Here is a 15,833-nt window from a genome sequence, read left to right on the forward strand (position 1 = left end):
AATGATTAGATAAGCAGTATGAGATTAATTGTGGAACAATTGCGACGTTGGGGAGTATTGAACTCGAACTTGACTGTACTTTAGGTACTTGTAAAGATGTAATATTAAAGGTTTAAATAAGTATTTAACTTATAAACCATTTAAAAAAAAAAATATCCCACTGTTGAGGAACTCATCATGCTGTGAAAGTTGATTGACTGTGAAACATTACCCACAAAATTATTTCAGTCCTCGCTCTGTGTCTTGCTTTCCCCTCTTATTGCGTGCCGAGACACCGCCCACACCTATAAACCCTGCTGGGCTCTGCAGCTGCTTAGTTCATGTCTGAAAGGGTGGACCCAGCCAATAAATGAATGTGAGAGTTGATAAGACATATCTATTTGCAAAATTTTCTAAAACTTTGAAAGTCATTTTCACGGCATGTACAAACAATAAGTCAACAGATAACACAGACACAGCCTGGCCACATTGTATCATTTTAGTTTATTAAACCAGAATAAGTAAACTAACATCAAACTAAAACATCACAGATGCAACAGAGAGAAACAGTAAGCAGTATCAATTAACAGTACAAAGTGACAGCTTTACAAAAAGATCCACACAGCCAAATTAGGTTCATATGAAAAAAAATAGGTATCTTTATATGCCTGCTTCCTTTAAAAATAAATGCAATCCGCATATTTCACTGCATCCTGTATTCCAAAAATAAAATAAATGCTGAAGAATAGGAATGGGAGTAGTATGCAAAAGGTGGGTACTTTACCCAAAGTTGTTGACACATTAAAATTTGGATTTGACATTAAAGAATATCTTCGTCAGTCAGTCTGAGAAGTGGTTATATCCTTTTTAGAATCTGTGGCTTCACTTTTTAAGGTCCTGCGTTACTGTGCTTTTATTGTCTTTTGGTGTCAGTTACAAGAGATTTATAAGACAATTCTGTGACAATGACTCAATTAATGCTTCATCTCCCAGACGATACAATTCTATGGTTAAGAACATATATCTGAGATATGGGATTTCTCTATAGAATTGGAGAATGTTCCATATTGACATTAGGACAGATGATGATTGCCAGATAATGAGAGAATGCTTATTATTATTTCATAGTGTAATTAAATAACCAAACCTCAGTGTAACAACCGCATTAACATTTCAAACATGTAAAGGATTTAGTTCTGGGCTACACAGTGCATGGGGGATGTATGAAGGCTGGACTTCCATCCCCACATTGTATGGATTATAACATTAACGCTGGCTGCAGTTTGAGTCTCTGTTATTTTACCCTCAAACGTTGTTTTGCTGTAGCACATCTCTACAACCTAAGCAACACTACGACCCAAAAGATCATGTAATGTACGAAGTTGCACAACAACCACCCATGGATGGAATAACATAGTAGCTCTATCATGTATACATGTGACCTTCCCATTGTTTACGTTCATCCTCTGTAAATTCAATTTTGATGCAAAAACCTATGTAGACATATTTCTTCCAAGATGTCTTATAGGCACACCTGTTATTAAAAATGAGCAGAATTAAATGACTTACTGGGGATCTGTTTCGGCTCTGTGGGGTCTTATTGAAGCACGATCTAGCCATCTTCAGAATCTATACATCCCTTACCCCCTTTGTGAAATCCCACTTTACCATTCCCAAATTATTTACGTGGGACAATACAATAGAATGGCCCCTCCAGCTTAAATCTTAATACAAATGAAAACCAATAAGCAACATGACCATTAACAACTTCCGAAGTGCAATAGGAATTGTGTTCACTGGATTATAGAAGAGGTCTGAGAAGCCATATACTACCAACTGAATACAGTAAAAACTACATATCACTGACCATGAGGAGTTCCCAGTCTTTGGGTTTGTGAACACATGATTTGCTGCTGGTGCATAATCTGCCAGATGCTACCGGCGGGTTGCTGCCAGACTCGTAACATTTTACCGGCACCTAGCTTCGCAGTGCCACCGGGACATTACAAGTCTCGGCAGACCGGGAAGCTGGGTGCCGCTAAAATGTAATCCCCATTCCCATGGAATCCGGTAGGACTCCATGGGAATGGGTTCACGGAAGCATCGGCACTGTTACGAACGGTTGCCGATGATTCCATGATGAGTTGCCTAACGGGGCCGCTGCGCCTGGCAGGGTTAGACCTGGTGGCGCAGCGGCCCCAGCTGGTAAATTTGTCATTTGCCGGTCCAGAAACAAGGGTGCTGGTAAGCTTACCCGCATCCTCGTTACTGGACCGGCAAGGTCATAATGAGGCCCATTGTATTTTGTAAAGCTCCACTGATGGCTAAGCATACATTTGAAATAGGTGACACATTCTCACATGTTTGGGAACTGTCACAACAAATATACGCCTGCCGCAAGAAATGTTCTCCGCTTAAGATAGAGAAGCCAGCAGAGTTTCTCAAATGAGTGGGGTCACAGTGAGAGAACACCAGAAGGCCGCTGAAGTATTGATGGATTATGCATCTGTATGCCTGCCGACTGGATCCAGGAGAAAAGACCCGCAGGAAACAATAATTGAAAATCACATAGATTTATGGGTGCGATTTTGCTGGACTAATAGACTTTTTTGGTTTTATACAAAGGCAAACCACTGCATCAAATAAATATACAAATTGATCAGTATAACAACAAAATGTTTCCATGAAAAAAAGTGGATGTTTCCCTTTATTGAAGCAATGAATGCAGTCTCTGGTTCATATCTGTGCGCATTGTAGTTTGAAGGAAGGAAGTAATAGTTATTGTCTGTGTTATTGTTTAAATAAAGATCTTTCTTCCAGTTAGAAAATGTAGGACCTCATTACAGTTTTGCCAGTAACCCGTCTGTAATTCTGGAGGATACTGGCAAAACTGCCTTACTGTTTCTGCTGCCCGATATCCCAGTATTACCAGGCTTTTACAGGCGGCGGAGACGCCAGTAAGTTCCCATTCCATGGAGTCTCGTAAAACTCCATGAATGGGATTGCCGGAATTACCGGTACCCGTAGTACTTGTGCAAGTGATTCTGGCATTTATTTGCCGGTAGGAGTCTGAACTACTGGCAGGTCAGGCCTGTTGGTAGATCGCTACCCCCAACAGCAAACTGGTGTTTCTACTGCCCATGCCAGAATTACCAGCATTTTTTTCCAGCATTTTTCCCAGACTGGAGAATTCATAATGGGGCCCTAAGTGTTGAACATCAATGTATTGTGATCCTTCTTGCATGTAATCAACGTCATTGCTGAAAATTATGGTTTTATTTTTAACGCACAATGATGGACTCTACTGGGCACGGGGTTAATAATGTCATTTACACATGGGATTCTATGCCCCTACCATCCATACTTTTAAGCAAAAGAGTGAGATAATGGCTCGGCCACCTTTTATTTCAGATAATATTCCAATTCTTCAATACATAAATGTGTTTAGGAGTTAGTTAAAAATAATGGCCGTTACCAACAACGCGCCATCATATGTAATTTTTGTGAAGAGATGTATGCAGAAATATATAAAATGCTCATAGAAATTGTAAATAATGTGTACATGTGTAAGTACACACACAGGTAATATACAAAAGAAAGTCTATTTCTATAGGAACATAACTCCCTGTAATTTACTTAGGCAGTGATATTTTTACAGTACTGTTTATTTCTAACGTTGGGATGATACAGTGAAATATATGCCTGTTTAACCATGCAGACCTGCTCATGTGTTTTATATTTTATGGACAAGGAATACATGTGTGCTGAAAGATTATTAGACCAAAAAGAACATATGATTGCTTCCGCCGCCATAGGATTCATACAGAGTCCTATGAAGGGGGAATCCCCCAATTTCTTAGATTGGAATCTTAGTAAGTACAAAGAGAACACAGTCATTGTAATAAATTAGTAAAGCATTGTTTAGCTCACAGTTATTTTGTATTAAAGTGTGTTATTAATGAAATATAGACTGATGTATTTGCAACTTATATATAATATATATTATACAGAATGGAAAACCATACATGGGGCCTCATTCCGAGTTTGGAGGTAGCCATGGCGCTATTTGCGCCATGGCTGCCTCCAAAACCAGGTCCGACTCCGGTTTGGTGAGATGGGGATTTACCGGTCCATTCCGACCTTGGAGGGACCGGTAAGTCCCCATTTACCAAACCATTCCCCATTCCCATTTGAGCCCCCATAGGGCTCAATGGAATGGGAAGGGCGCAAATAAGAGCCCGGCGCATGCCAAGGCTGTTATTGGCGCCCTGGTCCCCTAACGGGAACCGTAAGGTACGTTTGGTACGACCAAACGTACCTTACGGGTCCCGTTGGGGGACCTCGGAATAGGGCGCAAAGGGATTACCGGCACCGGTGTCCTTACCGGTGCCCGGTATCCCTTTTCGCCCAGGTCGGAATGAGGCCCATGGTCCTATAATGCAATCAGGTGTGGTTGGTGATGTGATATGAAAGGATGGAGAGCTTCCTGTGTGCCACCAGAACACTGAGATGGTATTATTGGGCAATGTTACACATTACATGGTCAGTTCCTTTCATCACACGCTTCATTTATTGGTTATCCTGTGAATTAAAGAGTTGTGTACTCTACGTGTCTCTACTGTGTTATCGATCAGTCAGTAACTTTCCTTCCTTCTGGAAATCCACTCCGACATTGCCGGTGCCACGTCACAGCTTCCACTTAAGGTCGGAGTATACAGCGAAGGAGTAGAACCGGTATGCTGCCAGTCCCGGATTTCGCTGGGAATGGTTCCCAGATCAGGAGTCGATCCAGTGCCCTAGAGTTAGAGATCCGGAGCTTGAGGGCCACCCGGTGACACTCGAACCCAGCTGTGGAGACGTTCTGCCATTCAATAGGGAGGAGAGTACTCCCGCAGAGCTCTCCAAGGGTCTGGAGAATTGTGTGCCAATGGAAATGCAACAGTGCACTCAGAGGGGACCCTATTCAAGGAACGCACCTGCCAATTAATGATTTATCCTGCATTGTATAGAGAAAGCAAAACAAGCTATACGTGAATTAAAACCAGCACCCCAGCAAAATAAATGTTCTTTTGGTAAAGACATTTTTTTTTGCAATATGAATGGTATACAGGAGGTAACCGATGTCTGGTCTGGTAATGGCATCTCAAGGTTCTGACAGTTTCTCATGTCACTAGAACTGATCAATAGCATTGTGGGGGTATACTAATACATGTGCTTGTAGCGAAAACAATTTCAGAGAGGGATGTTTTACTGAAGAAAACACCGAAATAATCACAGAGGTATTTATTTTTTCTATTCGGGGGTCCCCCTCAAACCCCTGTTTTCCTATGATGCTAACCGCCACCCCAATTCCCTCCCAACCTGTTTTCCCCCCTTGCCACACCCATAATATATATATATTTCTTTTGTTATTTGTGATTTTTTTGCTGGTTTTGTTCGGTGAAACATCCCACTCTGAAGTGTGTTTGTTAACATCACTGGATACCAATACTTGGCTACGTGTTAAGTGTCTGATATAAATTATGTATGTATGTATATATATGCATAAGTATGTTTGGCTATTGTGATTTCCCAAGCAGCAGTGGTTTCATACCCAAAGATCCCCAGATTGGTGCCTTGATCATTGCCCCACCACGGGGTCACAGGCGGCAGAGGAACTTCGCTGAGGGCAACACCCCTGGACCAGGGCCTATGCCAGCCTTTCCCTTTCTTTTCTTCTACCTTTCGCTTGGCTACTTTGATTTCATAGAAAGATAGAAGAAGCATAGAACAAGCAAAAGGAAAAGAATGAAGGGGAAGGGACATGAAGGCAAATGGTGGCGGAAGGAAAGAAAGAAATAAACCACCTCGCAAACAAGGGAAGAGAAATGGGTAGAACGAAAGAAAATGCTGACACCTGCTCTTGGCTAACTCTGGGCATCAGGCTGTGTATACACATGAAAACAATGACCCCTTATTGACAATAATAAATAATTCCCACCACTTTGCAAAAAGACTGCTGTGAACATTCATAAGTTAAGATTGTAGAACGTAAAAAGCCATTTCAAAGTGGGTAAATACCGGAGCGGTCCTGATGCATACATAGGGCCTCATTACGAGGACGGCGGTAACCCCCCGGTGCTACCGGCGGGTTACCATCATCCTTGTAAAACATTGAATTTGCTGCCGGACATTACAAGTCCCAGAGGATCGGGAAGTCAGGCGGCGGATTTGCTAAGTCCCCATTCCTGTGGAGTCCTGTGGGAATGGGTTCATGGAAGCACCAGCACCGTGACAACTCTGCGGGCAGGTGCAGTTGCGCCCGGCAGGTCAGACCTTCAGGGCTTAATGGCCCCCACCCGCAGTGTCGGAGTGTGGAGGTCTGGAAAGGGTGCCTGTACGTTGCTACCGGCAACCCTTATTTCCAGATTGCCGCACTCATAATGAGGCCCAGAAAGTCTGTTCTATGTTTCATTTTTTCCTTTGTAGTTTGTTTGGTATTGCTCCCAATTTCCACCACTATTTAATTGGGAAACTCAACAAACCCTCAGCTTGTATCTGTTTCTCCCTTATCTTCTCCGATATGAAGTAAGGTGCAACATGTTGCCATGCTTAACTATTCAGTCAGAGGCTCTGTTTTATCGAGCGTCTATGAAACATGGAGAAACCATTGGTCAGGAGAGGGAAACGTTTTAGGCCATTCCGAAGCATTGTTTCCCAATAACAATGAAAAATACATAACAACCCTTATTCATGGAACCGTGCAAATTGTATTTTTGCCGTGCAAATTCCGGGCAAAATCAAAAAATAGTCTTTTTTGCAGTTCAAAATGGCTTTGCCCGGACTTTGCAAGGCAAAAATACACTTTGCACGGTTCCATGAAACAATGCATTGCAATTGTATGCACACAGTCCCCCCTTGCATTTTTTCCAGCTTGTACAATGCACTGAAATCCTAGCAGTCCCAACTTTCTGTGCGTGTTTGCACTTCATAATGCAAGCAATCATACATGGCCCTCGATAATTGTGTGCATTGCAGGAGGCATTCCCATGGATTCCTAAGGAAGCTGGCGGCTTTATCAGGAATCCAGAGCATCGTTGCCAGCATCAAAATTCAGATCCTGCGGGATTTGGCTGAGGGTGGTGGGAATGCACATGTTGCTCTTTGCACTGCACTTCCTCTGCAATACTAAAACATTACCCATAGTGGTAATGGGGCTGTTGAACCGTGCATTAAAGGGTTACACCTGTTTATTAAAGCTTCCTCTACCGGTTCAGCAGAGGTCTACTCAGGGTAGCGGATGAGCGGTCAAGGCCCACCCAAAATCTGTAAATGCCCACTCAGCAGCACTTTGTAGGCATTTACAGATTTTAATGTCACTGCGGTGGGCCCAACTACATAGTTTAACAGGATGCTCTACCGTATCCCTTTAGATGAAATAAAAGAGATGAGTCTTTTCTGAAACATCTGGGATTGCCCCATGCCGAGTGGTCTAGGGAGGATAGCTCAGGGGCAATGCACTCGTCTTGCAAGCAAAACACCGTGGAGCAACACAGGTTTGATCCGCGGGTCTGTGCTTGAAAACCTCTGGGTATTAAGCGCGTTATAAATAACAAATCACAAAAGTCTCTGATTTATAATTGTTTTTTTATAACACGCTTAATACCGAAGATGTTTCTAAGCGCGGAACCGGGATTTGAACCTGTTTTGCTCTGCTTTGTGTTGCCAGTGAGCGTGACTACTCTGACACATAATTACCATTTTTATATTTCATTAAGGTTTAAGTTGAGTTTATGTTGCATTTGACAAATGCGCTCACGAAAGCTCAAGCTCCAAATTTCACTTCATTTTTGCACCAGGACAATATTTGTTCCTATAGTTAATAAAACGCCCCATCTGCATTAGGGCAAACAGTGCAGTGGTGCAAACAAAAGCATTGAAAGAATACGTTTTGCGGCAGTGCAATCTTTGCATAAAGAGGAACCGGGAACGTGTTTCTGAATGCAATTGGCCCATTTGTGGTCACGTGACATGCGTGTCATGCTGTGCCCTGGGATGTACTCCATCATCACCAATACAGACAGGGGTCAAGATTTATAAAAAAAAAAATGTTTTAAAGTGGGGGGACTCATTAACATACCAATTGAATGTGGTGTTACAAAAAATAAGGATATCAAGGTGCCCTCAGAAAAAAAGTGGGGGAACTTCTGAAAAAAGTAGGGTGACTCCGTCCACCCGTGTGTACCCTCGACTTGAGCCCTGAATACAGAAGTGACCATGGAACCAAATGACAAGCCCCAGATAAGGCATCCCTAGTATTGGAAACCACTGTGCCAATGAACCTTCAGTGCATTACACTGCCTTGGTATAGCTTACTGTTCAAACACAGTCTTGCAAGCCTTCAACTGCACTTTCCAAATGATTAATACAGAGGATCCATATATAAAATGTTTTACACAGTTTCCTGGTACACAGTCTATGTCCATAGATGCCCACTGGAGGTCACAGGGAACATATAGCCATTGTGACCCTTCTCAGGGTCAAATACGTAGGATAGGAGCCTCAAATGTAGCAAATACTTCAAATTCGTTCATGCATAATATATCATTATACTACGGGGGAGTAATGCCATTGATGTGTTCCAGTGACATAATAACAAACGAGACAAAATACCTAGGGGCCTCATTACGGCAATGGAGGTAGCCATGCCGCTATTTGCTGCATGGCTAACCCCATACTGGGGTACCGGGTCCAGGTTCCTGGAATGGGGAAATACCGAGCCATTCCGACCTTGGAGGGCCCGGTATTTCCCGTTAAGGGCACCCGGACCCGGTACATCCCCTTCCCATTCGAAACCCCATAGGGCTCAATGGGAATGGGGAGGATGCTAACAAACGGGCCCATTAATGACGGGCCCATTGTTTGCATCCTGGTCTGATAGAGGGTACCGCTAAGGACGTCTGGTCTGACCAGGCATCCTTAGCGGGTCCTGCGAGAAGACCTCGTAATGAGGCGGTAGGGGGTTAACGGGGAATTTGTAATTTGATCCAGAACCTGGATATGTCATTATGGGGCAATATTATGCATACATGTATGCACTACATATGTAAGAGCCAAATATCTGCAGTAAATGCTTCACTGGAACAACAAGATGGAATTAATAGTAGCACTACTATTTCAGCCCTTAAGAGCATTCTGGCATAACGATATATGCATCAGAGCACAGTGTAATACGTTATTCTTAGAGATGAGTCCTGCCCAGCACGTGATTCCACCATGGCACCAAGGAAATAAACCATGTAATGAGTCTGTGGTACTTAGGTAATGACTCGGACAGTGTGGAATGACCTGGTAACTGCAGCGGTTCACAATGACATAATATGACATTACATAACAGAACAAAACATGATATAACATGAGAGAAGGGTTTGCAACAAGTGCCAAATTCTGGCTGTATCTATGGATACTTATCAGCAGCTGAGTTTTATCCATAGAGAAGTGAGAGGGAAAGAGGTCGAGATAAAATGCGGAATCTTCCGGTTAACATTAGAGAGAAGGTGGGGGAACATCTTCTGCCCTCAGTTAAGGACTACAGTTTTCTGCATGGAGGCCATTATTTAATAAAAATAAAAAAAGGTCTTATTAGGACAAGATTGCTCTTCATGGTACCCAGATTGTAGGTGGGGTTATATGGCATCGATCTTATATAGACTGTGTAATACTAGTAATACAAAATGCACAATGGTGTAAGTCATACAAAAGTGTTGCGATTTCACCCGCAGTAGTACGATCGACAAATCGTTGCTTGTACAATGCAGGCCACCTTTCTTCAAACACTGCCGATGGAGCGGATACCTAATGCACTGTATGTAGCAAGATGCAGAGTGACACGTATAGCACAGCTGTAAGATTATAATTGCTGTCCTAGTCTAGGTTCTTCACAGGCCTCTGTCAAAAGTCGAAAAAGAAGCCTGGTGCAGAAGTGGAACATGGAAAAAGTTTAAACGGCACTGTTTATCTGTCGTTCATCTGCGGGGAGTTTGGTCCTTCCTCGTCTTCTTCTTTGTCGTCTTTCATTCCTTTCAGCCGTTGGCGGGCAAAATCTTCAAAGACAATGTCATCATCACTGGAAAACATAGAAACAAGATAATAACCATTCAGGTAGGTACATTCCATAACCCATAACTATCTTACTAAATTACCCCCCATATCATCACTGGAAGACTTCTGAACAAGATATGACCATTCAGGTAGGTGAACTCCATAACTATCCTACTAAATTACTCCCAATATCATCACTAGAAGACATATAAACACAATATTAACCATTTATGTAGGTGGACTTCATAACTATCCTACTAAATTACTCCCCATATCATCACTAGAAAACATATAAACAAGATATGAACTGTTTTAGGTAGGTTTAGTCCATAACTATCCTACTAAACTACTCCCCATATCATCACTAGAAGACTTATGAACAAGATATGACCATTCAGGTAGGTGGACTCCACAACTATCCTACTAAATTACTCCTGATATGATTGATCACTAGAAGACTTATAAACATGATATGAACCGTTTAGGTAGGTGTGCTCCATAACTATCTTACTAAATTACTCCCTATATCATCACTAGGAGACATATAAACACGATATTAACTGTTCAGGTTGTTTGACCACCTTAGCTGTCTTACTAAATGACTCCCCATATCATTCAGGTAGGTGGACTCCACAACTATCCTACTAAATTACTCCTGATATGATTGATCACTAGAAGATTTATAAACAAGATATGAACTGTTAAGGTAGGTGTACTCCATAACTATCTTACTAAATTACTCCCATATCATCACTAGAAGACGTATACACAAGATATTAACTGTTCACGTAGGTGGACTCCAAACCTATCCTACTAAATTACTCCCCATATCATCACTACAAGACTTATAATTAAAATATGACCGTTTAGGTAGTTGTACTCCATAACTATCATACTGAACTACTCCCCATATCATCACTAGAAGACTTATAAACATGATATGAACCAATTAGGTAGGCGTACTCCATAATTATCTTACAAAATGACTCCCCATATCATCGCTACAAGACTTATAAATAAAATATGACCGTTTTGGTAGGTGGGCTCCATAACTATATTGCTAAGTGACTCCCAGAATCATCATTAAAAGACATGTGAACAAGATATTAACTATTTAGGTAGCTGGTCTGCATAACCGTCTGAACACATGTACCCCCCCCCATCTAAAGTGATCGCTTGTGAATCCCCATCATGGTCTTTATGGATTGTCATTGCTTTCGAGCCGCCTAAATCAAACATTTTTAAAGGTCTACATCCAAAGATTGAAGCAATTGCTTCAAACAATGGAGTCGATTTCTGTGGAATTTCACCTGATTTCTTCCTGGGTCAAATTATTAATCCAACTGATAAATCTGAACATCTGCTTTTCATCCACATTCATATTAATGGGAGATTTCTATTCCAAATTTGTATATGGAAATTGCAAATTACAACGTGTTTCTCTTTAAAAATTGGCCCCTATTTTTCATGCACAGAATCTATTTTGCAATGGAAAGTTTTGTCTTATTCATATAGTTTCCATGAATCAATTAGACATTGTAAGAAAGAATATTTTTTAATAAATCAATATGCTTTTATGATACATCTGTAGCAATTACTTTAGGTGAAATGTGAGCTGGATCATATTTCTGGGGCAATGCAGATGTGACTATAACCGCTGGCTTCCATTTTGTAAATACTAATTGTCCAGAGGCTCTGAGAGCCTGTTCTACTTACACCAAACCTGATCTCTGAACATAAACCTCAGTACACATCTCTCTCAAACTGTAAAGCATTCCAACATGTAACTGTTCTTAGAATGCAGTATAGAAGCGATGCGGCTTTCTTACCAATTTAGTATGTTCTCTTGTTCCAGCTTCATTATATTTTGTCATGAAGTGGCAAGATCAGGCTAATGCCAAGACAGTTTTTATTTCCTTTAAGAACATAACTGTTAATGTTCACAGAAATTGACCTTTCAACTCAAGTGGGCCCTTTAACTACTTTGAAATACATCTACCATGTTCTTACTCGGTCAACCTTGACATATATTTTTCAAAACTCTGTGGGACAATTTCTAAAAGATTTTGCTAGACCAAGGGCAAAGTGCGGCTTCCGCAATGTAGACCTGATTCCATGAGCCAACAGTGGAGATCCACAAGAACCCCATGCGTATGATGAGAAAACTGTGCTTGCTGTGATTGGACAGAGGGCAGAATCCTGATCTAACTTGCACATGGCAAATAGGAAAGTGAAATACATGAATTTGGGGCAAAGTGGTGTCGAACCATGGTGGAACTGAAACAGGGAATATTGTTAACAATGAAAAAACATGGCCACTCAGATTGCTCTGGCTATGCCAAGTTAGACAAGCGGCAAAGTGCAACTTTAGAGAAAAGTAGCAACTGAAGTTAACTCAAGGTCGACCCCACCATCTATGCGGTTGCGTGTGTGTGTGTCATTCACAGATGGTTTATGTGTATATTTAGTGCATCCTTTACACATTATTATAATTATAATTGTTCTTTTATAACGATCTTAAAACCAGAGACCAGTTCCTGGTCCTGGATTTAAACCTGTGTCGCTCTGCATTGTCTTGCTTCCAAGACAAACGCGTTGCCCCTGAGCTATCCTCCCGGCACATGCTCAGCAAACATCTGCAGTCACATTTGATTACTATATCCTTCTTTGTGAATCTCATGCAGTTTTGGGGAATGCAAAATGCATTGTTTTCAGTGCAGATGTAATTGCACGCACAAGGATCATAGTGACTTGCCCGAATGTTTCAAAACATGTTCAATTTTGTTACCAACGATGAGACTGCCTGATAAGATTTAGTTTTGGGCATACATATTTTGAGGTATTTAAAGTAAGAAAGTTATTCAAGCTGCACAATAACAAGATTCACGATCTAATTTCTAAGGAATGACCCTCACAAACGTATATTTGACAACAAAACAGTGTGTTCTACCAGTATCCACTGATTATACCTAATAAACAATAGAGAATTAAATGTTAACGAAAATAAATAAAGACAAAATACTGAATTTTTAAAATAATAGATATTTGGGCGTGTGGTAAAGGGTTACAACTGATGAGTGGGGGGTTGGGGCGGAGTATTAAACATGGGGAAACAGGGGGCTGAGCCCCCCAAAAAATATCAGTATTGTTTTTGGTATTTTGGGTTCGTTAACATGTAAGTCTCTATTTTTTGGTTCAATAAAATCACATGAATGACACATTTTCTAAACCTGATTTGTTCTCCGCAATAAGAGATTTTCTGCCTTTAAAGCTATTCAGTGTCTGTCCCATTATAGTTTCATCAATTGGAATATCTCAACCAGGTTCTCCCCACAACAGATTAAAATACACATTTATATAAGCAATGCCAAGCCATTTTCTCAAGCAAAATCAACAACAGTAACTAACCGCACGCTCTCCTTTGAGTGCACAGGGCAGATTCGCAAAGCTCGAGTTTTTCTGTAAATTACGCGCGATTCACCCAGCGAGTTACGCAGGTTTCGTGAGACAAGCAATCTGTGAGGGACATGCATTCCTTTATGCATTGCATAAGGAAACATGGATCCCTGAGCCATACAGGACTCACCTCCGTATCTGCAACTGGGGGCTTTCCAAGGGGTTTGGCAGAAAAAGATTAGGGCAGTTCAATGCAAACATTGGCAAACCTCCACCGGGTGTAAATTGCATGGGCATCGCCCACACGCATAGGCACACTAGCCCGCCACTGAGTGATCTAGGTATAATGAATACTGTGCATGCCGGAATGCTCATCAATTTCAGACACCGGTGTAGTAAAGAAGAAGAAGGGACTCACTTTACACACTCACTGTTCATCAAGCCTGCCCTTCGCAGACTATGCGCCTAGAAGCCTACATGTTCAGGCACACATGTACTTTCTTTGGAAATAAGACCATTTAGTGCTTATCCTCACATACTATATCAATTACAGTAGGTATTACGTCAGTAGGCGCTTGGAAAATACTTCAAAAGTTAGGTTGAATTAATGGAGGAAACTGACGTAATTGAGGAGAAGTACTTTTGTTTTGAACTCCATGATTGTTCATTCAGTTTCACATGACCTACTTACTCATATTGAATTTGATTTAATCTTGTTTCCTTTTGTTTTCTATCTTTTTTTTCTCTCTTTTTTCTTTTTTATCTTTGCACACTTTACTTCTTATGCAGACTTCTTTTCCAGTGCGCTCATTCGGCTAAAATGTTATGCAATGACATCCCAAAGACTAACTTTAACACGTGATATGTTTATAATAAGCACAAACTAGATGTGGAAATTCTAAGGGCCTGATGCACAGAACATTTACCATGCGCCAAAGTGACTTTGTACTGCAAAAATACACTTTGCACCGGGCATAATTTACAGAGCGTAGCAAAGTGACTTTGCACTACAAACGTACTCTTTGCACCATGCTAATTGTGCCTAATTCACAAAAAAAGCCCCATAGGCTCCAATTCATGGAATTTGTTAGCACAGTGCAAAATGACTTTGCACCGCCAACAAACAACCTGATTCACAGAGTAGTGCAAAGTATATTGTTGCAGTGCAAAGTGACTCTGCACCTCTTTTGCACCAATGAAAAGTCACTTTCCACTGCAAAAATACACTTTGCACCACTCTGTGAACCAGGGTGTTCATTGGCAGTGCAAAGTCACTTTGCATTATGCTAAAAGTTCCATAAATTAGGCCCAGTGCAGACTTGGGGCCCGATTTTTGGATTTTATAGCACAGTCCAAAGTGCCTTTGCACTGCCAACAAACAGCCTGATTTACAGAACAGTGCACATGCTATTTCTTTGCACTAAAAAAGTACTCTTTGCACGGTGCGAAATGGGCCGAATTTACCATGCAAAGAGCACTGCAAAAATACACTTTGCACTTTTCTGTTTCATTGGCTGTTCAAAGTCAGTTTGCACCATGCTAAAATGTCAATATATCAGGCCCTTTGTTACTTTTTGGGTGAATTAGGCCCATTTAGTGTGGTGCAAAGAGTACATTTTGCACTGCAAAGTCACTTTACTCTGCACTACATATTCTGTGAATTAGGCCCTACGTGTTTTTCATTGCTGTGTGATTCAGGTGCCATATGCTGTCTATGAGCAGACTAGCACAGAACATCAACCAGGGGCCAGATTACAGAAGGTTTGCACCAATTCAGGTGCAAATGTGCACAGTATTTGGACTAGGGCAATGATTGCCCTATTTTTAAAAACACTAGAATATATTTGAAAACCATTACAGCATGAAAAGTGCAATTTGACATGGTAAAAGCACCAGGGCAACATTGCCCTAGTGCAAAAAAGAAACATTTGCATTTTTACACCATGGCAGAGTTTGCCCTAGTACCAATACCGTTCCATATTAGCATTAAGGCAAACTTTGCCCAGGTGAAAAAATGCTTTGAAAATGTATATTTTTTTCATTTGGGATATCTTGGTTGTTTTTCCCCCAGTTTACATGAATACTTTCATCTTAATATATAACATAAGTGTGCTATTGCATAGGGGTACATCTGTACAAACTGGAAAACATTCCTTACTGTACCTCCTCAAAGGTGGCTTACTGCCAAATTAGAAAAGTATTCCAAAAAACAGAACCTCTTTTCCACTGATGTTTTTAGGCATGTGTAAATCTATTGCACAGTGCAACATGCATGCATGCATTTTTATAGAACTACACATGGACCGGTAAACCGCCAGTCTCTTCCCCAACTTCACTGTGACTTATTCCGCCCTGCAATAGTGGAATATGATGTCACC

The 15,833-nt window shown here is 41.2% G+C and overlaps 1 protein-coding gene across 4 annotated transcripts in view; it reads right to left on the minus strand.

Annotated features, from left to right (window-relative positions):
- Positions 1 to 464: 464 nt before the first annotated feature.
- The window catches only part of ARRB1 (arrestin beta 1), a 1,358,416-nt gene continuing 1,343,047 nt past the window's right edge, over positions 465 to 15,833 (minus strand). For all 4 annotated transcript variants that reach the window (XM_069640206.1, XM_069640203.1, XM_069640204.1 and 1 more), the window contains one exon: positions 465 to 10,084. In XM_069640206.1, coding sequence (XP_069496307.1) covers positions 9,973 to 10,084 — 112 coding nt within the window. In that variant the 3' untranslated portion in view covers positions 465 to 9,972. The remainder of the gene's footprint in view (positions 10,085 to 15,833) is intronic.

The sequence above is a fragment of the Ambystoma mexicanum genome, chromosome 7q, assembly GCF_040938575.1.
Source record: "Ambystoma mexicanum isolate Mex_15411 chromosome 7q, UKY_AmexF1_1, whole genome shotgun sequence".
NCBI classification, from domain to species: domain Eukaryota; kingdom Metazoa; phylum Chordata; class Amphibia; order Caudata; family Ambystomatidae; genus Ambystoma; species Ambystoma mexicanum.